This window comes from Mus pahari, chromosome 4, assembly GCF_900095145.1.
Source record: "Mus pahari chromosome 4, PAHARI_EIJ_v1.1, whole genome shotgun sequence".
NCBI classification, from domain to species: Eukaryota; Metazoa; Chordata; class Mammalia; order Rodentia; family Muridae; genus Mus; species Mus pahari.
The window spans coordinates 31,092,335-31,119,958 of record NC_034593.1 but is presented as its reverse complement, the minus strand read 5'-3'; the positions used below and the strand labels follow the sequence as shown (position 1 = coordinate 31,119,958).

General features: G+C 44.7%; 1 protein-coding gene and 1 pseudogene across 2 annotated transcripts in view; both read left to right on the top strand.

Moving 5' to 3' along the window:
• The first annotated feature begins 2,326 nt into the window (after positions 1–2,326).
• On the top strand, positions 2,327–9,208 carry LOC110320273 (annotated as a pseudogene).
• Trpc3 (transient receptor potential cation channel subfamily C member 3) overlaps positions 9,060–27,624 on the top strand; it is a 72,708-nt gene continuing 54,143 nt past the window's right edge. Inside the window, exon 1 of one of the 2 annotated variants that reach the window (XM_021195443.1) lies at positions 9,060–9,414. In XM_021195443.1, the coding sequence (XP_021051102.1) occupies positions 9,236–9,414 (179 nt within the window). In that variant the 5' untranslated portion in view covers positions 9,060–9,235. The remainder of the gene's footprint in view (positions 9,415–27,624) is intronic. The other variant, XM_029537966.1, reaches the window with a different exon arrangement.

Genomic DNA, 27,624 nt, shown 5'->3' with positions numbered 1-27,624 from the left:
GTGGTTGTGAGCTGCCCAACAGAAGCACTGGGAAGGGAATTCAGGTCTTCTTCAAGAGGTGTGTGCTCCTAATCACTCGATCATCTCTCCAGCCTCTGGGACTTTAATTTTAAACAAAATTGGCATTAAAGGAACCATCAAGATCCTGTGTGGATATCTCATATATCTTTAAGATAGTTTATTCCATGTAAATACAGGGAGACGTAGAAAATGTTTTTGTCTCTGTCCTGTTTGTTCTTTTGCTTTACTTTGCCCTCAAGTTAAGAGTTACAGAATAAAGGGGTAACTTAGGAACATCAGAGATAGTAGGAAGGAAACCCTCTCCTTGTATATCCTAAATGAGGCTGGCTCCACCCCTCTTCCCAACTCTGCACTGCTCAGACTGGTGCCTGCAGTGAGCTGCATGTGCACAGGAAGGTAACTGTTTACACAGTAACCTGGCCACAAAGAGGCAGCAGTGTCACCAAATCCTATCATGGAGCAATCCAGGGCTAAGTCCATGGTTGGGTTGTCTGGGGGTTGTGGGAGACATCTGTGAGACAGAGTGAACGCAGCATGAAGGGGCTGCATAGGTGGCAAAAGCAGATTGCACTTGGATATTTAAGTGGAATTTCTGATATTAGGAGAACTGGGCTTGAATAAGCTGAACGACAATTTCATAGGACTGAAAAGCCTGAGCCCATCTGTCTTCACAGCCTCTCTTCCCAACAGGTGACATACAGGATCTGCCTCTGCCAGTTCCTGCGTGTAAGTGATTGGAAGGCTCCCTCACCCTCAAGGAAGGACAAATATAACTTTGAGGAACGTATCCTTAAATAGCTTTTGGGAGAAGGTCGGCAAGGATCGCGGGGATTAGGATAAAGTAGAGTTGTTTTTAACCTTTCCAAAAATAAAGGCTGGCAAGATTTGCTTTCTGAATGTTCACACTGAGTGAGGTCAAGAAATGAATGCCAGGGCTTTACCCACGTTTTCTCACGTCTCCAAGCACGGTAGTTTTAGGACGCCTGGCTTAGTGAGTGGCTTTCTGGTTGGAATGCTTCAGATCATCAGTAGAACACTGAGATACTCATCGGCTCTATCTTACAATGGGGAAGCATTGATTCTTTTGAGTACTGGTTTCACATTTTAAAGAATGTATTACTAAGTATGTAGAGGAGCCCTTGGGTATGAGAAATGGATTAATGATGGGCCTTGATGTGTGGGAAAGTTATGGTAAAGCCCTCTATGACCTCATTTATTCTTGCACAGCCCACTCTGTGGAGAGCAGCAGGTTGTTTGTTTGTTTATTTTTCAATAATCCTCCAAAGCTATGAAGCATCTGGACCCCCCCCCTTGATTGTAAGCTAATGAGGGAAACACAATTTCTCAGATGGTGGCACACCATTGAAAGTTCCCAGGCCAGAGATGAAGGACAATTGTCACATCAACAGCATCAGTCAGGACAGACGAGGACCAGAGATCTGCACGTAAAGTGGATGGTCCTTTATTTCCTTTGTCACATAGCTAGGATTTCTACCCTACAGAGGTTCACCTCAGCTTTTGAAAAATGTAAACCCTTTAGGCATTTATACATGCGAGTGGCTGTGGACTACACAGGCCACTGTGAAGCATGAAGCGTCCGTGGGACAGAGTCGGCCTGACACACAACTCTGTGGGAGGATTCAAGTAGTATGACGTCAGGGAAAGTGGTTCAGAGATGGAGAGGAAGAGTGGAGGCACACCCTGGAGAAGAGTCAACCCCATTCTCAGATACCACGTGGGAAGGGCAGTCCCTCCCTGCTCCTTACTTCTAGATCTCTTCACAGACAGTGATCAAGTATCTGCTGTCCCCGTGGTTATTTGTCATCGTTTTTGAACACTCACCAGTGGCATCTTTATTACACCAGTGCGATACGGTCAAACAGAACATCTTCTGACTCCCTGGGTCTCCTTGGCCTGCAGGGAATCTAGTGTGGACAACACATAAGTGAACAGTGACCCAACATGGAAATGCACTGATCTGGGGCTGTAGCTCAGTCAGAATGCACCTGAATAGTACAATGTTCTCTCAGTCTAGTTCCCAGCTAAACTGAGCATATAAACTGAGCCAGCACAAGAAAAAGAAAAGTAAAAATATATTTGGGATATTTGGGGGGGGGGGGTTGATGTTTGTTTGTTTGTTTTTTGAAATATTTTACTACACTCCTGGCTTGCCTAGAACTTCCTATGTAGACCAAGCTGGCTTCAAACTCACAAAGATCCACCTACCTCTGCCTCCCAACTTCTCAGATAAAACATAGGCACTACCACACACAGCCTGGTTTTCGTTGTTGCTTTTAAGCCGTACATGACGATACATCTGAATCCTCCACTGTTTAAGAAGCATCAGCAAGAGAGTCAGGTGTTCAATATCATCCTTGATTACACAGTAAGTGTGCAGCCAACCTGAGGTAATGAGATGCTGTTCACAAGCATGACTCTAAAACAATCTACAGTGGAGCATTTCAACTTGACAGGGTGGGTCCTGGCTTTAGAGTTCTGACTTTGCAACTCTGTTGCTTGGCAGGTCACAATAGTGGGTGAATAGTAGCTAACGTTTACAGAGTGCCTACTGTGTGCCTGGCAGAATGGGAGGCACAGTCAATGCAATATTCTCACTGTGCCTACTCCGAGAACCACTCCTGGGACAGAGGCTTCCAGGGGCTCAGTAGTCCTTCCCATGCCCACTGAGCCTTGAAAGAGTGGAGGTGGGATTGGGTTCCAAACCTCTGACCTATTTTATATGCTCTTCTATAGTTTCCTCATACAGTTACTGGAAAAAGTAAGCCAAGTGCTCTGGAAGTATAGCCATCATTCATGACTTGCTTCAATAATGAGGTGATTTTTTTTTTTTTTTTTTTTTTTTTTTTGGTTTTTCGAGACAGGGTTTCTCTGTATAGCCCTTGGCTGTCCTGGAACTCACTTAGTAGACCAGGCTGGCCTCGAACTCAGAAATCCGCCTGCCTCTGCCTCCTGAGTGCTGGGATTAAAGGCGTGCGCCACCACGCCCAGCTCATGAAGTGATTTTTAAGTTCCAGACTTCTGACTAATGAAGAAATTTTTGAAACACATTTTAAGTATGCAACTGGCTAGTACCCGATTGGTTCATAAGAACCGTATTAGTGACATGCAGTTTACAAGGCACTGTAAATTCTGCATAAAAGATAGTAGGACATTAACTAGTATCTTAGTTAGGGTTTCTATTGCTACAATGAAGCACCGGGACCAAAAAGCAAATAGGGAAGGAGACCGTTTATTTGGCTTATGTTTCTACATCACTGTTCATCATTGAAGGAAATCAGGACAGGAACTCAATCAGGGCAGGAACCTGAAGGCAGGAGTTGATGCAGAGGCCATGGAGGAATGCTGCTTACTGGCTTGCTCCTTATGGCTTGCTCAGTTTGCTTTCACACAGAACCCAGGACCACCAGTCCAGGAACAGCACCACCCACAGTGGGCTGGGTCCTCCCTCATCAATTACCAATCAAGAAAATGCCTGATCTTACCTAGGCATTTTCTTATTTGAGGTTCCATCCTCTCAGATGACTTTGGCTTGTGTCAAGTTGACATAACACTATCCAGTACAATTAGAATATAGTAAGTTCAGAAATTCTGTTAGGCCCTAATTGTTCTAATATATAGCGTTTCCTAGTTTAATAGTTTGTCCTGCTTTAAAAACTAGTGATGTGGAGGCCTGGAGGGTGGCGGGCTGGACTGCGTTGTGTGCATGCTTACAGGGAGGCGGGTTCCCTGGGCTTCAACCCTGTTGGTGTGTTGCTGTCGTTCTGTGCTGCTCCTAAGTGCATATAGTAACTAGATTGCTCTGACCAATGAAGGAGGAGCTGGTTGCACAGCAGCTCGGCCTGGGAGTGGTGCTGCCGATCTGGGCTCCGAGACCCAGCGGACAATAGTTACTGTGGGTCATGCGCAAGCTCCATAGACCTGATGGGGCTGCAGGCCTGCTGCTCATCAACAAGCAGGTGAGACTCCCGACCAGACCAGAGCTGTGCAAGCTTTCATCGCCTTTTGGGCACTCTTGGGGATGTTTCCAAAGGCTTCCTGAATGTGAAGGACCTAGCTGAGCTGAACAACTACTGGGCTCTGAACCTGACCTCCATGTTCTGCTTGACCTTGGGCACCCTGAATGCCTTCCCAGATAGCCGTGGCCTCAGCAAGACTGTGGTTACCATCTCATCTCTGTGCACTGCAGCCCTTCAAGGACTGGGAGCTGTACTGTGCAGGGAAGGCTGCCTGAGCCGTGGTGTACCAGGCCCTGGCTGTTGAAGAACCCAGCGTTGGGGGTGCTGAGCTATGCCCAGGGTAGGTGGGTGGTACTGACATTGCTGTCTCCAGACCTGCCTGGTACCTTTCTGGGGGCTGGGTAAGGAAGGGAGTCTGATCTAAATTCTCAGTAAAGAATCCAGAGACTATATTGCCCCTCCCTCTGGTCCAGACTCCTCACTTTGAAAAAAAAAAACAGACTCCCACAAAGTTGGAGCAGTCAGGGGCAAAGGTAGTCAGCCTGACTAGCAGGTGGCATAAGACACCCATCCACACAAAAATGGATTAAAATTTAAAATAAAAAACAAAATACCTTAAAAAAAAAAACCCTACTGATGTGAAGTTACCTAAAAGAAAAAGAGAGGAAGAAAGAAAGGAAGGAAGGAAGGAAGGAAGGAAGGAAGGAAGGAAGGAAGGAAGGAAGGAAGGAAGGTCAGCTAGTGAGACTTCTTATGAATGTAGAAAGACGTATATGTTTGAAACCTTACTCCTGACTCCAATCCTTGTTCCTAGGTGAAATTGCCAGATCAAACCTTCATGATGTGGTACCAGGAAGTAACCATTAGTGTGTCTCTACTCAGATGTGTTATAAACAGCCATGCAGAGAAAGAGTTGGGTTGGGGAGAAGGAATAGAAGATTTTCACAGAGATTTTAAAAAATATACATTTTAACTAAGAATTACCTCACATTCTCCCTCCCTTTCTTCCCTCCAACTCATTTGCCACCCCACTATCTAACTGACACTCTGTTCCATTATTATTGTTACTTATATACATATTTACATTATACATTTTATATATACTTACAATGTATTATGTATATATGCTTACCACTTATATATGCATAAGTATATAAATACTACCCCCTGAGTCAGTCTCGTAGTTTGTGTGTACATGGGTTCAGGGATGACACTTTGTATCAGTCAGTAAGAGCTCAGTCCTCCGAGAGGCTACCTCTCTCCCAACAGTCATTAGTTGCCTACACTTTCACACTGTAGCACAGATAAGAAAAGTAGAGGATGTTCAGCCTCTGGAATCCTTTCAACTGGGAAACCCTTTTACTCTCTTTTCCTGCATAAATCTGTTTGCTCTACTCATAAAGGGAGTGTCGGGAAGTACAAAATGCTATTAAAGACCATGGCATAAACTTGGGAACTGTCATCTGCCGGTTTTTCATCACTATTTTATTTGAAATTAACATTAAAATTATGTTTCACTTACTCCTCAGCAGCCAAGTCTGTACTTGAAAACGCCGCAGGTTTTGAATATTGATTTTTGGTTCCTCAAAGAAGTAACAGGTTTTGAATGTACCTTAGGCAGACATGAACTTTACAGAATCCATGGGCAGCCGACAGCACTCATGATGCAGTGGGAAGACCCTCTTCTGCAGATAAACGGACCAGGACAAAGCTGTCTTGTGCCAAGAAAGAACCTCATTCCCTCTTTTCTTGGAACTGTTTTCTTTGAGTTCTCCTTGCCTCAAGTTTTCTTTAATCCTAAGGCCACAGCTCTTAAGAATAATAATAGTAATAATAATAATAATAATAATAATAATGATAATAAAGTCAAACTGATTGAGGATGAAGCTGAAGCTCTGTTAGCCTATGCTTGCTTAATTTGCACCAAGCCATGGTTGGGTTCCAGTAACCTCCTAATCCAGCTGTGGTGGCGCTCATTCACCACAATCACAGTACTCAGGAGGTTGAAGTAGGAGAACAAGAAAATTGTTATCAAATCGGAGGCCAGGCTGGACTATGTGAGACCTTGTGTCAAAATCAGGCTTGTTAGCCTCTCATGGAATAGGTCCCTTGTCCCACAAGAGTCAGCATATCATAGGTTAAACTGTGTCTGTGCCCCAAACTCACATGTTCAAGCCCTAATTCCCCAGGATCTCAGAATATGACAGTAGTTAGAGATGGTTTTTCAAAGACAGAAGGAAGCTAAAGTGTGGTGGCATTCATTTTGATCCCTAATCTGATATAAATGAAGTCTCTATAAGAAAAGGAGAGCATGGGAAGGACACGTGAGGATATAGGGCAAAGACATCCTTGCCCCCCCCCACAAGCCAGGAAGAGAGGACACAGAAGATGATAAAAGTCTGCTCACACTTAGAACTCCAACTTCCAGACCCTGGGATTCGAGACAACACATTTTGGTTGTTTAAGTCACTCTGTCTTTGAACTGTTGCTATGGTAGACTTTGTAAACAAATGCTTGGGACTCCTGTACCCCCAGAACCTTAGAAGGCCAGGTCATGAATTTGATGTGTAAATTGTAGAAACCTGTAAACTTGTCAACTCATTCAGCATGTTCTGTCTTCATCCTGTGCACAATGGACTCGGCTAAATGGCAGTGACAGAAGATGGGTTTTCCAATAGCAAAACCAAGAAGGAACGTGAAGTTCAAACAGGAGACCAGCACATAAGGAGTTAAGCTCAAGTGATGGGAATCTCATACACAAGAGACACTCAGGATCTCCTGAATCTCTTGGGACACCAGATGGATGTCAGAGACTGTCAGACTAGAGGGTGACTCTCTCAGGCTCTTTAGGGGAGAATAGAAGGTGGGTAAATCATAAGACAGTTCAGTGTAGGTAAATGACACAGAGACAGGGAAATGGGAAGGTGACCTCGATGATGGTGGAACAGGACAGGAGTTACATACTGATGTGTCCATTATGCAGAGCAAGAGGAGAGGCTGGAGAGTTAGGGTCAGGCCACAGAAGGCTTGTGTAACGTGATGATTTGTAGGGAGTAGGTGTGTCTCTGTGGGTGTGGGCTATAAGACCCACATCCTAGCTGGCTGGAAGCCAGAATTCCACTGGCAGCCTTCAGATGAAGACGTAGAACTCTCAGCTCCTCCTGCACCATGCCCTCCTGGATGCTGCCATGCTTGCACGCTCCCACACTCCCACCTTGATGATAATAGACTGAACCTCCGAACCTGTAAGCCAGCCCCAATTAAATGTTATCCTTCTAAGAGTTGCCTTGTTCGTGGTGTCTGCGCACAGCAGTAAACCCTGAGACACATGCCAGATTTGGATTTTTAAAATGAAAGCAAGAATCACCAGTGGTTTTTTGTTTGTTTGTTTGCTTGCTTGCTTGTTTTAATCGAGAAAAATCATGATCAGACTTTGTTTGAACAAAATCTCCAACTTAGGGAAGAGGTCTGCTACAGAAGCCGGGAGGACCATGAGAACCTAGCTGGAGGTAGAGCTACTGAAGTGCGCAGGAGGTCTTCTGTGAAGTCTTTCAAAGATGGAATCAAAGGGGATCTGGTAACTCAGCTGTGGAAATTAACACTTTCCTATGAAGTAACACATGAAGCGATTTCCAAACATTCCCATCTTCCCAAAGCAGGGATCAAACTAAATGCCACTGCTTCCTTGAACCGTTGCTTGCTAATTGCCAGTGCAAGGAATCCACAGTATTTTATGTGCGTTTGAAGAGCTAAGTGAAAGGGATCCACAGTTCCATACTTTTGTGTCTTGAGTTTGGAAAGAACCGTTTCTCCATGAAGCGCAGTAGCCACTAAAAACACTTTAGAAGTGAACTAACCTCACTGGTCTTAACTGAGCTCAGCTGGTATTTCTGTGATTCTCCCAGGATGCCTTGTAGAAGGCATCTGCCTGACTGAAGTAACAGAAAGTCTTGAATACTCTTTGGGTCTGAGTGGAACGTTCCCAGTACCTGCTTACCAGGGGTGTGGGGGAGAGCGGGGAGGAGGTAATTCACTCAGTTTATCAGGCATGCTGGTGAATAGCTCAGAGATAGAGGCACATAGGCCTGTGGCTCTGGGTTCCATTCCTAGCCTCCTGCATAAACAGATATGATTAAAATAACAACACCTAGGTTCTCTGCTCCATAAAATTCTCATTGATCATACTCTGTAACTCTTCATCCCCGAAATTTGAGTGGCATTAAATTTCAAAGTGCATTCCTTTATGTTTTAAAATTAATGGGGAGGGGGGCAAGTTCCATTCCCTGCACTCTCTTTAAAGCCTTCTGTGGTGGCACAAGCTGGGGAGGTAGAGATAAACAGATTGGTGGCTTGCTGGCCTACAACCAAGTCTAGCCTAATCCAGGAGCCCTAGGTTCCAGAAAAAGCTTCTGTCTCAAAAAACACAAGGTGGATGACCCTAAGGAAGAATAGCAGAGTTTGCCCTCTGGCCTCTCACACTCCAGCGCACACATGTGCACCCGCTGCTGTAATTTACGGAGGCCAAAACCGAAGTATTGCTGTGAGGTGTGGACCAGCCTGTGACAGATGCTGACTTCCATGCCATCCTGGGCCACAGAATGAGACCTTGTCTCAAACAAATAAACAAACAAACAAAACCGAACAATGTTCTCCCTTGAAAAATGCTTCTTGAAAAGTACAGAACTCGAGTTAGCATCCCACACGTTTCGAAATTGACTGGCTGTGAGGCACAGGGACCCAGGAACCGCACTTAAACCCCTGTGGATTCTGCTAAGCCTGGCAATTGGAAACTAACAATGCTTTGCTTTGAAAAATCTAGATAGCTGAGTGTGCATTAAAAAAACCCTAACAAGTCGAGTATTCCTTTTCCTTCCCTAGGACACTTGTGTCTACAGATGCATGAGGGTTCTGGGGCTCTGGTAAAAAGGAGGGTGGAGGGAAGTTTCTACTGTTTCTCAGCTCCCCACCTGCTGGTTTGTCTGATTCCTGCGCAGCGCTGTCTGCGAGGGACTGGTCTCCCCTCCTCCCATCCCTCCTCCCTCCCCCCTCCCTCTCCTCACAGGGAAACCGCGCCGTCTCGCCGCGATGCTGTCGGGCCGGCAGACCGCGCACAGCCGGCAGCGCGGCCGCGGACCCCAAGCTCCGCTGCAGGTCGCGCGCTCGGCCCGGACGTCCCCAGCGCCGCGGCCCCGGGGCGGCTGGGCTGCTGACTGCGGGCGGCAGGGAGCTCGGCCGCTATGTCCACCAAGGTCAAGAAGTGCCGGGAGCCCGCGAGGGTGACCTTGCCCGCTCCGGAGGAGGAGGATGGCGAGGCCGAGGGAGCCGAGCCGCAGCGCCGCCGCCGGGGCTGGAGGGGCGTCAACGGCGGGCTGGAGCCGCCCTGCCCTCGCGCGCCGCCGTCCCCGGGGCCCGACGCGTGAGTACCCGAGCGCGGCCGAGCGGGGCGGATGAGACCAGGCTCGGGATCCCGACTGGCTAAGCAGGGCGCTAAGCCGGGCCGGGCCGGGCTCACGTGCATGCACTGCCCGTGGACCATCACCGACGGCGGGGTTCCGGGAGAGAGAACGAGGCCACCCGGGCTAGGATTTGGGACTCGAACCCGAAGCTACCCGGAGACCGTGGACCGTTCTGTGTGCACAGGACCTGCGGCTGGTCCCCCTATGCCTCTCCAGCTCACCGGGGTGGAGGACGGGGCTCAGCGGGGCTTAGCAGGGCACAGTGCTGTGCGGGGTGCACTGAGTGCGATGAAAGCTTCCCTGGCGGTGTGCGTGTTCACATCCAAACCTGAGGGCAGTGGCTCTGACGGTCATTCTTTTAGGGCCAACTTGGACGATGGGTCCCAGAAGGCTCAGGGCCGGTGACTCTTTCCCCTTCCCTCCAGTTCTGACTTTTTCCTTCTCCACGTCTCTGCTTGTTTCTTTTTTTCCTCTCTGCAAAAGTAGCAGTTAGCAAGCAAATGATTGAGAAAAGAACCTGTTCATTCGAACAATAGAGCGCCGGGCCAGCTTCCAGAGGCAAAGATGCAGAGGACGCTGCTCTGCTTCCCTTGGCGATGCGCTGCGCGTGCGGGAAAAGAGTGTCCTGAGAGGAAGGGGTTCGGACGTGGGCACCCATTTCGGTCGTGGCTCCTTGGCCAGTGGGCTTGTGGCTTTCCTGTCGAGGGGACGGGCTCTGCAGCGCCGCTTGCTGCCCAAAGTCTGTCTGCTGCAGGGACCGTGGCTTGGGGATGTTGGACTGGTCGAGAACTCAGGCCAGGCCAGGCTGGTCCTAACAGGCTGGCAGGGAACATAAACAGTAATCATTCAGGAAAGGTCCTGATTTAAAATCTGCTATGCACCCGGGAGGAAGTCAGATACTGTGACTGGACATGGGAATGGCCCAGGAAATGAGAGAAGGCTCATCCTTTGGGATTACATCCCTGTCGGCTCACTTCCACCCTCTAAAGTTTCAGATTATCCACTTTTTTTTTTGTTTCCATAAAACCCATAAATTGGGTTTATGAACTTGTAGTTTCTTGATTTTTATGAAATTCTTCTATTACCTTAAATAACTGGCACATAGGGAACTTAATTATCTGTGGAAGTAGGGTAGATTCGAAATTATGAGTCTCCCTTCTGAAGTTTGAAGTCAGTTACACAAAGCCGGAGTGAGTTCTACCAGAGGCTCACTACCTGACTGCTGAGGTCACTCCTATGCCACATCTGCTGACTTTACACCGTGCGATAAGTGTGTGTTCCTAATTTTTAAAGTCGAGAGGACTGATCACTTCATGAATCACTCTCTTCCCATTTATTTGACACTTGGTGACATCAGAAGCTGTCTTGCTACATGCAGCAGAAAGTAGTTCCGTCCCTCCTATTGTGTCGAGTAGGGTAAAGCCACAATGTCTCCGCATCACTGTGGAAAGGTGAGGGGAACAGCCTTGGAATCAGAGTGGCATAGTCAGTCAACAACTTAGCAGAGCCAGTTCAGGGTCACATCCAGTAACCGCAGTGGCACAGCTGAGCTTAATACTCTGTAGAATCCTAAGAATAGGACCCACTTTCTTTCAAAGTCTTGTCGTTAATGTTGTAGGTTAGCTTACAAGTAATGCGCTTCCTCATAGTACCCTTTCCTCTCCCACTACTAACTCCTGTGCCGCCCACTCGTCTGCTTCTCTTCCTTCCCCTAGTTTCCCCCTCTACATATTGGATATATTTCATTACTATAGTTCCCTCTTCCATGAAGATTTCTTCTTCTCCATTCCTAATCCCTCTTCTAGATTAGTAACAGAAGCAAACATGAGTATGCACACAAACACAGACACAGACACAGACAGACAGACAGACAGACAGACAGACACACACACACACACACACACACACACACACACACACATTCTGTTGCATATTTGGTCCATGTTCCAGACTTTCACTTGGGAATCTGAATAGGCTGAAGAGGGAAGAATGCCCTCTGTTAAGTCACATATGAGATGCCTCCATCCTTTGATAGGACTCTTGACTCAACCATTGACTCAAACAAAGCACTTCTATCCCTATTGCTTGCAGACTAGCAGCACCAAATAGCATCATCAGAGAGAAACTCATTCAGGAAGTTTGATTTATTAAGTATATCTGATAAATATGGAAAGGTCTAGAAGTGTGTTCTCATGAGTTCCAGCTCAAAGACAGTCCTCAAGGAGACATGTACAGTGCAGGCATGGTTCAACAACCCACAAAGACGAGGAACAAAGCTTTTCTCTGTGAGGGAGAGCGACAGAGATGCTGGACCTGGACAATGATGCTATCAATCTGAAGAAAATGAGTATTACTCAAAAAATAGTATGAAAATAGAGCTATGAAGAGCCAAGGACAGCAGGAGACAAGGTTATTTGTCTGTGAAGAAATTAAAGAAACCAACATGGACTGGAAGGATTCTTAGGATGACACGAAGTGGGTAATTATTTCAAGCTCCATCCTCCCTCAAAATGCCAGGTATGGTTCAGGACCATGGCAACTGAGTGGTTGAAGCATAGAGTGAGAAGGAGAGTGGTGCGGTTTGGAGGCTGTGTCATTCTGGGCATCAATGTGAAAGTCTTATGTCAAGATATGTGTCGAGCTATGGCAGTAGGGAGCCTTTGGTTGTTTAAAAGCGAACTCGATGTGATCAAAGTCTCTCTGTGTAGCATGCACTGAAGTGGCAGTTGACAGAATAGGAAGGAACCAATTAGGGGGCTGCTGTAGCTGTCAGGGCTGAGCTTGAGATAGGAGAAGACTGGGAGAGAGAACATGTAAATGGAATCTATGGGACTGGGTTTGTTTGGTTGCTTTTTAGTGTACTTTACATAATTAGTTTTTAAAGGAAGCTGGATTAGGGAGAGTCTGGGTATTCTAACCAGGACTATTGAGGCCATTGTAGAGAGGAAAGGGTCGTCAGGTGATTCTCATCATGGTGTTCACCAAGAGTTGGAAATTCCAGGCTGGAACTGGGGAGAGGGTGAGACCTTGCTGTCTGGAGGACTTGTCGAGGCATTGCATGCTCACATTAGATTGTCCAAAGGCCCATTCAAGAAAAACAGAGGAATCCTTGGGAAAAGTGTTTTGATAGAAAGGAGGGGGAAGAGGAGTGAAGGCAGGGTGGTGCTTACTCTGGGCTGCCTAGAGAATTTCAGGAAAATGGAAAATTGACACAATTGTGGCAAGAACTAGAGACAACAGACATTTGTACATCTACTGTAAAGGCAAGTCAATCCTGGTATATGTGAACGAATACCAGCAAATGTATTATAATTCTCAGAATGCTTTGTTTAACAGAGGCAGACTTCCAGAAAAGAGAGCTCTGTGCCAAACGTTAGTTATAATGAAAACAACAGTTTCTGTTTATGTATACTCTGGTTGAATCACAGCTCCATAGAAGAGGGTTTGTCACTGTCATTGACAAATGAGGAAATCGGCACACACAGCAACATAATTTCCAAAAGTTACTAAGCAAGGCACAGTCAGCTCTTAATGCTCAGCTGTTTGAAAGGGTGGCCTGAGGACACAGTGCTTCTGATGCTAAGCTGCCTAGTTGAATATAGGTTTCTGGGGGTTGGTTTGGCTATGGGATAAGGACCCATCATATGGATGTGTTTAGATATCAGATTGTAACACATCCTTTCCACCACTGGAGGAGAACTCAGTTCTCAAGTAACTGTTGACTCTCTCTAGACTGTCAGGAAAAAATCTGACTGATGTTATAAAGGAAGAGGCAGATTTCCTTGCAAGGAAAATTCCTTGTTTAATTTTCAAGCAAAGCACAGAGTGGCACAGAACTTGAGATCCTTAGTAATTTGACACTTTTCATTATATCATCAGATTCATGCCCCGGGGGCACAATTTCATCATGTGGGATAGAGAACTGTCATTTTGTTAGTTTGTTTCAAATTATTTTTATACAGTGTCAAAGCAGTACACAAACATAGCTTTGGATGCTAGAACACAAAACACTTCTATGAGCAGCAGGTCCCACCTGTTCCATTAGACCTCATCTTCTCCTGCCCGCTCTGTTTCTCCACCCCACCTTCAGCTCCATCATGTAATGACACTTTGATACACATATCATTGAGGGACCATCAGAAATCTTGAGAATTTTTGTTCACATATACCTCTTATTCTCCCCTCATCTTCCACAACATGATTTGTTACAATTTCTGGCCAACATCTTTTTGTGTGTGTGTGTGTGATTTTTTTTTAATGTTTTTTTCTTTTTCTTTATTGGTTTTCTTATNTATTTCCATTCCAAATGTTATCCTCCTTCTCAGTTTCCCCTCCAAAAACCCCATCCCCTCCACTTCACCTGCTGCCTATATGTATGAGGATGGTCCTATACCCCCTCCTCTCCACATTCCTGCCTCAGTGCCCTAGCATTCCCCAACCCTGGACCATCAATCCTGTACAGGACTAAGGGTCTTCCCTCCCACTGATGCCAGATGAGGCAGTCCTCTGCTACATATCCAGCAGGAACTATGGATGCCCCCATGTGTACTCTATGGTTGGTGTTTTAGTGCCTGTGAGATTTGGGGGGCTCTAGTTGATTGATTTTGTTGCTCTCCTTATGGGGTTGCAACCCCCTTCTGCTCCTTCAGTCCTTGCCCAAACTTCACAATCTGGGTCCCCTTGCTCAGTCCCATGTTTGGCTCCCTGCATAGCATTTCAAGAGACAGCAATATCAAAAGTTACAGGTAAAAAGTAGCATCATAATATTTATATGCTATGGTGGGTGGGTAGTATCACCTGAACATGAGGAACTACATAAAAGAGTTACAGCATTAGGAAGGTTGAGAACCACTGCTATATACTGATACACAGAAACATCTCCTGATTACCCATAATCCTAACTTCATACAAATGTTATCGATCATTATTACACTGTGCTTCAGGAAAGCACTTTTGCTTCAGCAAAAAAGATCATCCACCTATGGGGGGAAAACAAGGAGAGAGAGAGAGAGAGAGAGAGAGAGAGAGAGCACTAGAGCTCAGTACCAGGCTCCTGTCAGCATCAGATTTCTTTTTTTTTATTATTTTATTTTCTTTATTTACATTTCAAATGCTATCCCGAAAGTTCCCTATACCCCACCCCTGCCCCTGCTCCCCTACTCACCCACTCCCACTACTTGGCCCTGGCCTTCCCCTGTGCTGGGTCATATAAAGTTTGCAAGACCAAGGGGCCTCTCTTCCCAATGATGGCCGANTAGGCCATCTNCTGCTACATATGCAGCTAGAGACACAAGCTCAGGGGGTACTGGTTAGTTCATATTGTTGTTCCACCTACAGGGTTGCAGCCCCCTTCAGCTCCTTGGGTACTTTCTCTAGCTCCTCCATTGGGGGCCCTGTGTTCCATCCAATAGCTGACTGTGAGCATCCACTTCTGTGTTTGCCAGGCACTGGCATAGCCTCACAAGAGGCCACTATATCAGGATCCCTTCAGCAGAATCTTGCTGACATGTGCATTAGTATCTGGGTTTGGTGGCAGATGATGGGATGGACTCCCGAATGGGGTAGTCTCTGAATAGTCCATCCTTTCATCTTAGCTTGAAATTTTGTCTCTGTATCTATATCCTTTCACGGGTATTTTGTTCCTTATTCTAAGGAGGAATGAAGTATCCACACGATGGTCATCATTCTTGGTTTTCTTGTGTTTTGCAAAATGTATCTTGGGTATTCTAAGTTTCTGGGCTAATATCCGCTTATCAGTAAGTGGATATCTAGTGACTTCTTTTGTGATTGGGTTACCTCACTAAGGATGATATCCTCTAGATACATCCATTTGCCCAAGAATTTCATAAATTCATTGTTTTTAATAGCTGAGTAGTACTCCATTGTGTAAATGTACCACAGTTTCTGTATCCATTCCTCTATTGAGGGACATCCGGGTTCTTTCCAGGTTCTGGCTATTATAAATAATCTGGCCAACATCTTAAAATCTTCATTATTTAATCATGAAACCATATTACTTAGAGCTACCAAATAGTCTAATAATGCTACATTTCTTTTATAATTATGTAGTTTTCTTGAAATAACTATTTGTCACATTTGGGCTTTGGTTCTTTAGCTAAGTCTTCTACAGAGTGTGTTCCCCTCTAGAGTTCTCAGACTTTGCATGTGGCCTCGAAGCTTTTCTTTCCTTAGGAAGCTTTTAGAATGGTCCTTTATCTATTCTCTTCTGGGGCTGTGCACTGGGGGACGGGGGCTGTTTTCACTGCTGAACAGAACACTTGGTGACACCCTTGACCTGGAGTTGGTGTCCCTTTGTTCTGGGATATTTTCTAGCACTACTTCCTGAAATGTTTCTTTTGTCCTTGCCAAATTTCCTCATCGCTCTTTTCAATCTTCCTTCTCTTGAGAATCCCTGATGATTTTTACATTAAATTTCCTAGACCAATCTAGTTTTTCTATCTCTTCTCTCCTGCCTCTCTAAACTTATCTTTTACATTATGCTTCATGAGAAATCCCAGGCATAGGGTCTGGGGAGTAAACTGAGGATCCTGTGCGTGCTAAGGACATGCATTTGCACCAAGCTCCGTCCCCAAGGCCTAACTAGCCACTTAAATAAATAAATAAACAAACAAACAATAACTTTTATTTCTAAGACCTCTTTTCTTAGTAATGTTCCTCTTTTCCTTCTTCTTTTTTTTTTTTTAAAGGCATGTTCCCTTTGTGTAGCATATTTTTCTTCTTTGGGGTGTCTTTTTTAAAATTATATTTCTTAGGGGAGGACTAGAAAATTATAAAACTCCTGTTACTGTTGTAAAGGTGGGCTGAAATTCCTGATGGTTGATGTCTGCTCAGGGATACCCCATCTAGTTGTCTGTTTCTGTGCCTCCAGAGAGGCCATATTCTCTCTCTTACGGAAGAGTGGAAGGGTTGTCATTTAATTACATTGGGGTTCAGGGTCTGCAGGAGCACTTCTTCCTGCTTCTGATCTAGACTTAAGCAAGTCACTCATTTCAAGATTCAGCCTGAGTTTTCGTTTCCTTAGCTTCCAGACCTTCTCAGCCAGGGGACAGAGCAGACCAGCCTGCTCCCAGCCATGCTCTATCTGGACACCTGCTTTTTGTCTAAGTAATGAGCTGTTGTCTGACCTCCCTCCGTACCATCTTCATATATCTTGGCTTGGAGTACAAATGTCTCTTGTTTTTTTCTGGGGTTTCCATTACTATTCTTTATTCTCCTGACCACAGAGGAATTTTGGAGAGAAGGGGGATAAGAAAGTTCTTTGCCTGAAACCAAACATCTCTGTGGTTGTGTTTTGTTTATTTGCATGTTGATGGTATCATTTAAAACAGAACTGAGACTGAAGAATGAAGAATGTTTATAGTCTTGGCTGATGATTTTTTTAATATATTTTTATTAGATATTTTCTTCATTTACATTTCAAATGCTATCCCCTTTCCTAGTTTCCTCTCCGAAAATCCCCTATCCCCTCCTTCCTCCCCCTGCTCCCCAACCCACCCACTCCCACTTCGTAGCCCTGGCATTCCCTTATACTGGGGTATAGAATCTTCACAAAACCAAGGGCCTCTCCTCCCACTGATGGCCGACTAGGCCATTCTCTGTTACATATGCAGCTGGAGCCATGAGTCCCTCTGTGTGTTTTCTTTTATTGGTGGTTCAGTCTTAGGGAGCTTTGGGGTTACTGGTTAGTTCATATAGTTGCTCCTACTATAGGGCTGCGGACACCTTCAGCTGCTTGGTTTTCTGTAGCTCCTTCATTGGGGACCCTGTGCTCCATCCAATAGATGACTGTGAGCATCCACTTCTGTATTTGCCAGGCACTGGCATAGCCTCACAGGAGACAGCTATATCAGGATCCTGTCAGCAAAATCTTTTTGGCATCTGCAATAGTTTGACTGACGATTTTAAGCAAGCAGGTAAATAATGATTTTCACAGTGATATAGGACCCTCAACCATCCATCCCCTACCATCTCAGAACTGCACAACCCGGAAGATTCTAAAGAGGAGACTCATGCTTGAGGTGGAAGCCTTGTCCCTTGCCTTCTTTCACAAATTAAGAAACTGAAGCTACAGCTAGCTAAGTCACAGCGGTCCCAGGTCATCTGAAATAGGTTCCCAGGGCTCTGCTGTTTGTGCTTGGCCTCCTTTAGTTGACAGATTTATATCTTTCTCAAAGACATTCTAAAATAAATTTACTCCAGGGAAGAACAGTATAGGAAACTATTAATTAGCACTAACTCATCTATGAGATCCAATTAAGTCATCATCGCCACTCAGCTGTGGATGGCAGATCGACTTAAGAACGTTTGTGAGGTAATAGGAGAATGGCGGCCAGGGCAAAGGAGTGAAGAGGCCCTCTCCAAACGAAAGACCCTGCCGAGAGTTACTGCCATCCCTTACCCCATTACCGCAGAGGTGGTGGGTCCCTGCCTTACTCTGCCCATTCTCTGAGGATAGGGGTGTAGGGGTTTTCATTCCTGTGATGGCACATCAAGCTTTTCATCCTCTCCTCTCGTTATTAAAGTTATTCTTAGCCATTAAGCTTTCCTGGAAACCATAACCTGGTTTACAGTTAGACAATAAAACAACATGGGACATGTGTTGGGGAAGAAAAGCTGTTGGCAGAACTCCTGCACCTTCCTGGCTCTCCAGGGAGCATGAACCCCTTGCACGGGGGTGAGGCCTGCACGGGGGTGAGGCCTGCACGGGGGTGGGGCCTGCACAAGCATCTGTGGAGAGGGCTCTGGCTTCTCAGCCAACTTCATATTGCCCTTAACATATGACAGCGTCACTGTAAGTGTGTGTGTGTGCAGGGGGAGGGGTGTCCGACCAGTGTCAGCACAGGGTGAACACCAGGGAGTCTGGCCTTCCACAGAGGGGCTGACGGGTGGACTCGGGTGGCTAACTTCATGCTTGTACAGAAGGGACACAATAGGGCCATTAGGAGAATAATTAGGCCTCTTTATAGCACTCTACCTTTAATTTAGCATCTAGGTCAGGGATGTTTAACTACAGTTACCCAGTTAGAAATTCTATTAAGAGAAAACTAAGCTTGGCATGGTGACTTACACACGGAATTTCAGCACTCAGGAGGGTGAGGCAGGAGAGTCACTGTGAGTTTGAAGCTGGGGTACATAGGAAATACTATGTATCAAAATCAAAACAAAACAACCAAAAAAAAAAAAAACCAAAAATCTCTAGAGAATACTCCCCTACCTTCTGCATTCAAACGCTAAGCACACCAGAGGGGTTTTAATGATTTTTAAATGCCACCAGATGTTGTACATCCTGTTGAGACCTTGACCTCAATGGTTTTTCTTTTTTTTGCTCCTGTTTTGCATCTCTAGATGTATTTTATCAAATAAAGGTGGTGATTTGAGCTCTGATGAGGCAGAGGGTGCAGGCTGATGAGATAGACTGGGACAGAGAATGCTAGGCTTCAGGCTTTGGACGTGCAAGAAAGTCAGGTCTCTCTGCTTCTCATAAAATATGAGACTAGGCATGCAGAATTAACTGGTGACAATTAATATTTAAGTAGCCAAAATATGAGAGTCTCTTTAGTCAGTAGATTTTTGTCCTTTGAGTTCATTTTGTCTCCATTCCTATTCCATTTATACTGAATTCATAAGAATTTTTCCTTTATTATCTTGAGTCTGTCTCAAATGCTATCCTGAAAATAAATTCATTTTGTAAGGAAGTCTAAATTATTAATGAATCATGAGAAATTCTTAATCTTATGATATATATCCCTTATTTACCCTCAGATTTTCCTAGTAATACATACTTAATATAAGATCAAAATCAAAAGACATCTAACTTGCAAAAACTTCTGGGTTGGGGTGTGTATCTAAGGATCAGATGTAATTAAACAGAAATCTAAAATTGAAAAGTTGGTTGCGAGAGAGTGATGGTTTATATGGCTTTATGATTGATTATTAATTTTCATTAACGCATTCATTATATCCTTTTTACTGAAAAGTCACCATTACCTGCACATGCTGTAATATGTAACTAAGGGCATTCTTTGATCTGAGGGCAGATTCTCTGTTCCTAGAGTCCTCAGACGTAGCAGTTAGTATTAGTGCCATGTGTGCACCCATATACCAGCAGGTACTCTCCATAGTATGTGACAGCCAGGCACAGGGGCACAGGGGCATAGGGGCAGCCTGTGCTCTGCAGGAAGTTACCAAATCCTTGAGACAGGCGTGAACATGGACAGACACACAGTACTACAAAAGTTGGTTTAAGGGCCTTAGGCACAGATGCATTCCAGAAAACAGATATGTGCATTCTAGAATGTGTTGCCTGATGCTTTCATGAGCATACAGATTTGAGAAATATCCCCAAGAATCAAGCTGGAAATGGCTGGAGCATCCCCTTCTGATCCCTGTGGACTTTGGAGGTAATAGCAAACTACTCCATTTCTTTTTGCTTTGTCTAGTTTTAGCTGCCAAGAATCTGGATGGATAACATTGTGCTTTCAGAAGATGAAAGGGAAGTGAAGGCAGGAGACTGAGCTTCCCCCTCCACTATTTAATAGCTTCTTGTCCTTTGCAGTTAACATACACCTAACAGGCTTATTATACACTACTAATTCTGAATGTAGACCAGGTATGGTGGTATGTGCACCTTTAATCCCAGAGCTTGGGAGTTAAAGGCAGGCAGGTCTATGTCACTTCAAAGCCAGCCAGGTCTATATCATGAGCTCTAGACCAGCCAGGGTTACACAGTAAGACCATGTCAAAAAAAAAAAAAATCTGATGTAATTCAGACCAGCAAAAGCTTGAAGACCCACCACTATAGAGACCCAGCTATCTTTCAGGCCTGGTAAGTGTGGAAATTGCTACATCTTAATTTTGTGGCATGGGGATTCTTTTTTTTTTTTTTTTTTTTTTGGTAACATTTATGTATTTGGCAAGGAGGGGCTATGGAGGCTAGAAAACAACGTACCAAGGCCAGTTCTCTTCCTTCACGGCATGGGTCCAGAGACTCAAACTTGTCAACTTGTCAAGAGGCACCTTCAGCTGCTGAGCCACCTCTCCAGCACTGCATGGGAATCTCTGCCCTTTTCTTTGTTACATGAAGAATCGTCTATTGCTGGTCTGGTTGTCACAGTGTTGGTGGGCTGTGATGTCTGATGTGTGTAGGTACATGTAGACTCACATGTCGTGGTACTGATACACTTAGGAGTGGCTCCGCCGAACTTCTTCCCCTCCACGATCACATATTATAAGATGCAAGTTCGGGGTAGCTCTGTTGAGCTCTTTCTTCTCTTCTTCTCTGTATATAGAGGCATGCTGGGAAAAAAAATATGTTAGATATTCCATCAGTGGCTAAATTGACTGGCAGGCACTGCTTGCTAGGGGGGCTCCAGGTCACCCGTTTCTTGCTATTTCATTGCTGATGTTTATTTAGTCCCTTTGTCAGAGCCTGCAGCTTCCCACTCCACTGTCTCCAGTACCACAAACAGCATAGTGACTGCTTCATGATGCATTTTTGTGTTGATTGTTGAATATTGTCTAGTGTTGAATATTCACTGGGCCGTTCTAGGTCTCTAGAGATGACATAAGAAGTTGATGACATATGAAGTCAAACACATTCTCTCTCTATCAAACATGAGGACACACATGCCACCCAAGAGAATGAGCCAAGAGACAAAAATCAAGGAGGAAAATAAAGTCATCTCAGTTTATGAAGTTATCCATATTCCAGAGCTTCAGACTCAGGTGGTCAAGAACAATTGCAGAAAGGGTCAAAGACCTCACATCTCAGAATGAACAGATCTTGCAGGTCACAGAGGCTTCACCCTCTATCTTAAGATACAATGTGAGGGGCTAGAGAGATGGCTCAGTGGTTAAGAGCACTGACTGCTCTTCCAGAGGTCCTGAGTTCAATTCTCAGCAACCACATGGTGACTCACAGCCATCTGCAATGGGATCTGATGCCCTCTTCTGGTGTGTCTGAAGAGAGCAATGGTGAATAAATAAAATTAAAAAAAAAAAAACCTTAAAAAAAAAAACCTACAATGTGAGCTGGACCATGGCAGGAGAAAGGATCTACATTGATGAATAACTGCTTTAAGATGTTTAGAAATGCAGGAGGAACATTCCAGAAGCTGGTATAACAGAGTCAAGAAGTCACTCAACAGCTTAGATGAGCATACCTTGTGTCTTCAACCAACTGAATACAAGAGACAAAATAACCCAATATCCAATGGATGTGGTGTAAATAAGTTTTAAGGTTGTTTTGTTTTGTTTTCATTGCTTACTAAACAGATATTTATTCAGCAAGTGAATTAAGCAATCAATAAATTAAGCAATTAAGGTAATTAAGCAATTAAGCAGTTCCATGAGCTGACAGGGAGAGATCTGCTCTATATCACACAGGAATCTGGCCAACTAGGGCAGTGTCTTTCTGTATTCTGAGCCAGAGCATAAGTGCCTTTACTTTCCGAGTCTCCTTCCAGTCTCTGGAGAGGTCCAGACCTGCGTGGCCCTTCTGCACCTCATCTGGGAGCAAGCGTGGAGGATGCTGGAAAGCTGGCCTCATTTAGCTGTTTGATGCTATAGTGAAAGCGTTCTTTGGATGATTTTCAATACTCCAGGAAGCCATCTCTTCCCCTCCTCTCGTGTGGACACCAGGGGTGGACTTTTCTGTCTCGGGAACCATCACCAGAGAGATGAAAGCTATGCCCTCCACTTTATTAAACGAAGCATCTCCTCTTGCTAGTTTGGCTGTTATTGTGGCAATGGGCGTTAATTTCCAATGCTGAGAAGCTGTTGCGAGTGTTGATATCCTTTGACTTTCTGGTCTCTGGGCCATGTTCAGTACTCACTTGAGTATTTCTTACCAGTAGCAGGAAGTTAATCTTGGCTGATTTGCTTTGTAAGGAAAAAGTGCACCCTCTGTGTTGGAATATCGCTGACGCCCCTGGTCTCTGCAGCATCCTCTGTCCCTTGACACATCATCCTGCCTTTGATGCAGGCTCCCTGGCTCTCATCTTTCAGCACATACCACATGGGAGTCAGGAGTGGCAGGAGAAAGCTTCCACTGTGCACTGCCCTCTCTATGGAATCTGGGTTATTTTCTCTCTTGTATTCAGCTGGTTGAAGACACCAGGCAAAGCTCTGCTCATCTAAGCAGTTGAGTGACTTCTTGACTCTGTTATACCAGCTTCTGGAATGTTCCTCCTGCATTTCTAAACATCTTAAATCAGTCATCCTGACCTTCCTGAATCCACATGTCACTTGTGATTCCTATCAGTCCCTTTGATCTTCTCTGCTGTGGCGTGCGATGAGATCATTCTGTGGTGAGGGTCTTGCAGAATGCATAGATAAGGGAACAGAGAAGATCCAGCCAAGAACACCTTCTCTTTCCCCAAATTCTTCTCCTAAGTCCTCCTTTGTCTTGTAAATCTCAGCATGTTCCCTTGATCTTTTTCTATGTGGCACTCACTGTCCTGTAGGCAGGAAAGGCAGTCACTCAACAAGGGCAAAAACCCTGCATTTGGAAACATAAAATAAGAAAAGTTTCTTAATACGTCTTTAGAAAATATCCTTGGTCGTATAGGAGGAAGGGGGATTGCACAGCACCAGAATGGAGAGGGAAAGATTTGAGAGCAAGGCTGGCTAGGCTGTCACAGGGAGCTGTGGACATTCCTGAAGGTGAGGTAAAGGGATATTAACTCAGAAGGGGACTGTGAGAATGTGGCTTGATAGACCAGTTGTCTTCGGCAGTCGCCATTCTGGGAGTGACTACGGGCGGGTGTAAAGAGGATTGGAGGCCCCAGGAAACACCAAATAGACTGCACTGGCTCCCAACCTGCACTTGGCTGGATGTGTGACCTTGGGAATATTTTAGGTCAATTTTCGTATTTATGAGTCAGAGAAAACAAGTTTGCTTCATAACACGGTTGGGGAGAATGAAGACGGATGGTACCTTGGAAACCCAGCACGGGTCTCAGATGCTCAGTAAGGCTGACCTGCTTCACCTCCTCCTCACTCGCAAAGCTGCTGTGATAACCCAGTGGGTGATCCGAGAAGTCCCTGAGGGTGGTGCAGCCAAGGATGGAGAGACAGAGTGAGCGTGAGGACATTCCTAAAGGGAAGTGTCAGGACCTTGTGACTGGCAGGATCAAATCATGGGCTATCGGTGCCTTGGAGGTTTCCCATCCTAACTGGTACTTTGAGATATGCATTAGGAATGCTGGTTTGATTTGGGTATTTCAGAGTAGCAAGATGGATGGTTGTACAGGGAACCTTAGGCCACATGGGAAGACAGGTAGCTCCACTGCAGACACTTAGCAAGCATCTCATCTCCTCAGGCTCTGGGGATGGACTCCACGGATAATGATAAGCAAGAAATGATCTCGCTCCTCCGGAATATGTGCAGTAATGGCACTTAAGAGGTGTTTGTTAATATACTGCTTTCAAATTTAAATAACTTGAATAGTCTTTAAAATACAGGGAGCATAAGAAGACAGAGTTCTGAAAAGTTAGTAGAACAGAATTCCCCTGGTGCAGGTTTTTCACTAGGCCCAGAGGAATAGCATAATCAGGTATTTACTAAAGGACCCCTGGTGGTGGGTTTAACAGTAGACTAGCATTGCAGCAGAGCATTCACCTGGCTCCTGTGTTTAGCTGATCTTAATTAGGGTTGTTCCTATTCTCAGTTGTAAACATGGCCTGGCTCCTGCCATCTTTTTATGTATGCATTTTCTTTGTTTTGTGTTAAGAACCAGTGTACCTTGATGGATGTATTCGCTTAGCTTTCTTGTTTTTCTTCTGTATTATAAGACTGGTGCTTGCTTTGAGAAAATACATTCAGATACACAAAAAAAAAAAAAAAAAAAAAGAAGACAGAGTTCATGCATAAAGGGGCTCGATACACAATAGTCATTTGGCCTTAGCACTTGAATCCTCATAAAAGGCCTAATGGATGCTGTAACAGGCACTATCTTCAGCTGCTTAATTCAGTAACTCGTTTAAAAGCTTCATTTCTTGATAAAGCAAAAACGTGTCATTAAATGCTCAAAGATAAAGGCGCTCTGTAGATTGCTCTAGCAGAAACCCTATGGAGATCCGATTTTAAATAATAACAACAATTTTTAAAAAAGGAAATGAATGTCGGGTTGTATGTTCCTCGTTCTTTGCAACTCAAGCACATCGTTTCAGCTTTACCTTTGTTAGGGCCGGTGTGACAAGTGCCAAAAAGCCCAGTAACCCAGGGTCATTGATACAGAGTAGTTCTGCAGGTTTACGGTGCAGGCTCCTGTATTTTAGCATACACAGAAATTGCCAGTGGTGTTCATGTAAAATGCATATTGCCGGGGCCCACCCCGGGACATGTAGAATCAGTTCCTCTGGAGTAGGATTGGAAATCTGCGTTTTAGCACACACTTCAGGTAGGACTCAGTCACAGCTGTAGAGATGCTATTACAGAGGTCAGATGACTCCATGGAAAGTTATGGCAGCCAGGGAGTGCTGCTTGTATTTTTGCCTCTGAGTGGAGTGAAGCAGAAGGTTCCCAATGGCTGTATAAAAATAGTTCCCAGAAGAAATTTTCATCTGCTTAGATGTTTGTACAAATACAAAGATCCCAAGAAGCATTAAAAAAAAAAATCTTTAAACAAATGCAAAGTGTCTTATTCAATTCTGGCTGTGCCAATAAGACCCTGTGGACTTCGACAGACATCTGTTGTTAACTGTCTTAGAGCCTGGAATTCCGAGGTGCAGTTGCTGACATGGGCAGGTTCTTGTGGGAACTCTTTCTGACTTGCAAATGGACAGCTGCTTTCCCCACACACCCTCCCATTGGGCCCAGGGGCAAAACTGGGAGGCAGAGAGTTCAGTCTGTAGTAGTGAAAGTCTCTGGCTGTCCACTGCTGCACTAGTGAAGGAGCCTAAACACAGCCTTGCAGATCAGTCAGCACTGCTGGGTGCTTTTGTGAGAATGGAGTCCCTTCAGGGTGCCCTCTGAGTGCTGGCTTCGTACAACCATTGGGTGGAGGTCAGAAGAGAGGGGAAAACCTAAAAATATATTCTGTTCACATTCTCAGAGTTTGGCATCTTCCTTCCTTATTTCAAAGGCTGGAAGTAACATGCCAAGGGCATCCAGCACTGGAGACCTGTTTACCCACCGGGGCCGACTGCTCTGCCCATTTCTGCTCTATAGAAAAGGTTGGAGGGCACTCCTTCTGTGAGTCATGAGACATGAGTAGCTCTCCCTCATCTCTTATATCCTCATACCATAGGGCACTTTGCTTTGAGTTTGTTTTTATTGGGAGACCTGCCTCACACTTGAGTGGCTGTTATGTCAGTCAGTATTCTATTGCTGTGAAGAAACACTGTGACCAAGGGCAACTCTGATAAGACTGTTTAACTGGGGACTTGCTTTCAGAGGGTTAATTCATGACCTTCATGGTGGGGACCGTGGCAGCTTAGAAGCAGGCTTGATTGGAGCAGTAGCACAGAGCTTAGCATCTTTTGTTTTGTTTTGTTTTGGTTTGGTTTTTTTTTTTTTTTTTTTTTTTTTTTTTTTTTTTTTTTTTTTTTTTTTTTTTTTTTTTTTTTTTTTTTTTTTTTTTTTTTTTTTTTTTTTTTTTTTGGTTTTTCGAGACAGGGTTTCTCTGTATAGCCCTGGCTGTCCTGGAACTCACTCTGTAGACCAGGCTGGCCTCGAACTCAGAAATCCGCCTGCCTCTGCCTCCCGAGTGCTGGGATTAAAGGCATGCACCACCACGCCCGGCACAGAGCTTAGCATCTTAATCCATAGGCAGCAGTTGTGTGGGTGTGGTGTGGTGCGGGCTTTCGAAACCTCAAAGACAAGTCCCCAGTGACACATCTCCTCCAACAAGGCCACACATATTCTAGCAAGGTTTGCTTCCTCGTCCTTCCCAAACAGTTCCACTAACCATGCAGCCAAACATTTGATCCTATAGGGGCCATTCTCATTCAAACCACCACAGGGCTGAAATCAAACAATTTAGCCCCAGTATACAGTGTGGAGACAAAAGGTTCTGGAAAAAAAATTAATAAAAAATTTGAAATACTAAGGTATACATTTTGTAACACAAGGACTCTAGGTAATAAAATTGTATGGTAAATGAGATTCTTGACAGAGGGGTAGATTTTTAGCTGTTCTTATTAAGTAACAGAACAGCAAAGAGTGGACAACCACGTGATGGTGTGTGTGTGTTCTTGAGCTTCGCATTCTACAACATACAACTCATACCTGTAATTCCAGTACTTGGGAGAGTAAGGCAGGCAGATAACCATAGATTCAGAGCCAATCTGAACTACACAGTGAGTTCTAGAACAGCTGAGGCTGTTCTAGATGGAGAGAGATTGTTCATGATTGACAGAGACACAGTTGGTTTTTTTTTTAAGAGCAAAAAAATCTATAAAAATGCTAAGAAATACCAAGAGAAAGTTCATGAAATAGTCATTTCCTGATATTCTCAAATCAATCTCTTTTGGCAAAAAATTGTAATGTTCTTTATAACTAGTTTCTTTGTAGGCAAGTCATTAAAGTAAAGATCTTGTTCACTAATGTGCGATACTTCAATAATAAGTCATTCCTCAAATGTAACTTGTATAAGTTGGAGTTCTGTAGGCATATTCTGGTTATATAGTCTGTTAGCCTTAGATAGTATCAACAAATTATCAATAGCAGAAACAAGATCTTTTAAGCAACATGGAAATTCTAGCCATTCAAAGCCTAGCTTATAACTCAACAGTAAGTTAACAGACACAATAAAATGAATGCCATTGCTATCAATAATAAATCATCCTCAGTAATATAAGATTTTCCTGGAGTCCTTATTATAGAGTTTGAAATTCTCTTCTATGCTTTTCAGCGAATGACTGCTGCTTTCTGCTTTGTACCCATCTGAAAACCATCGACCAGCCTTGAGCACCTCCCTTGTCTCCCCTACCACCCTACATACCACGCCCCATAGATACCCGTATCTTAAAGTAATTGTCAATGGCATGGTTAAAGCGCACACATATTTATAAATTCTAAACTGTGCGTACAACTCTTCCAACTGAACACAAGGATACCAGTGCGAGTCAGAGGTCCCCGGATACCAGTGCGAGACAGAGGTCCCCGGATACCAGTGCGAGTCAGAGGTCCCCGGATACCAGTGCGA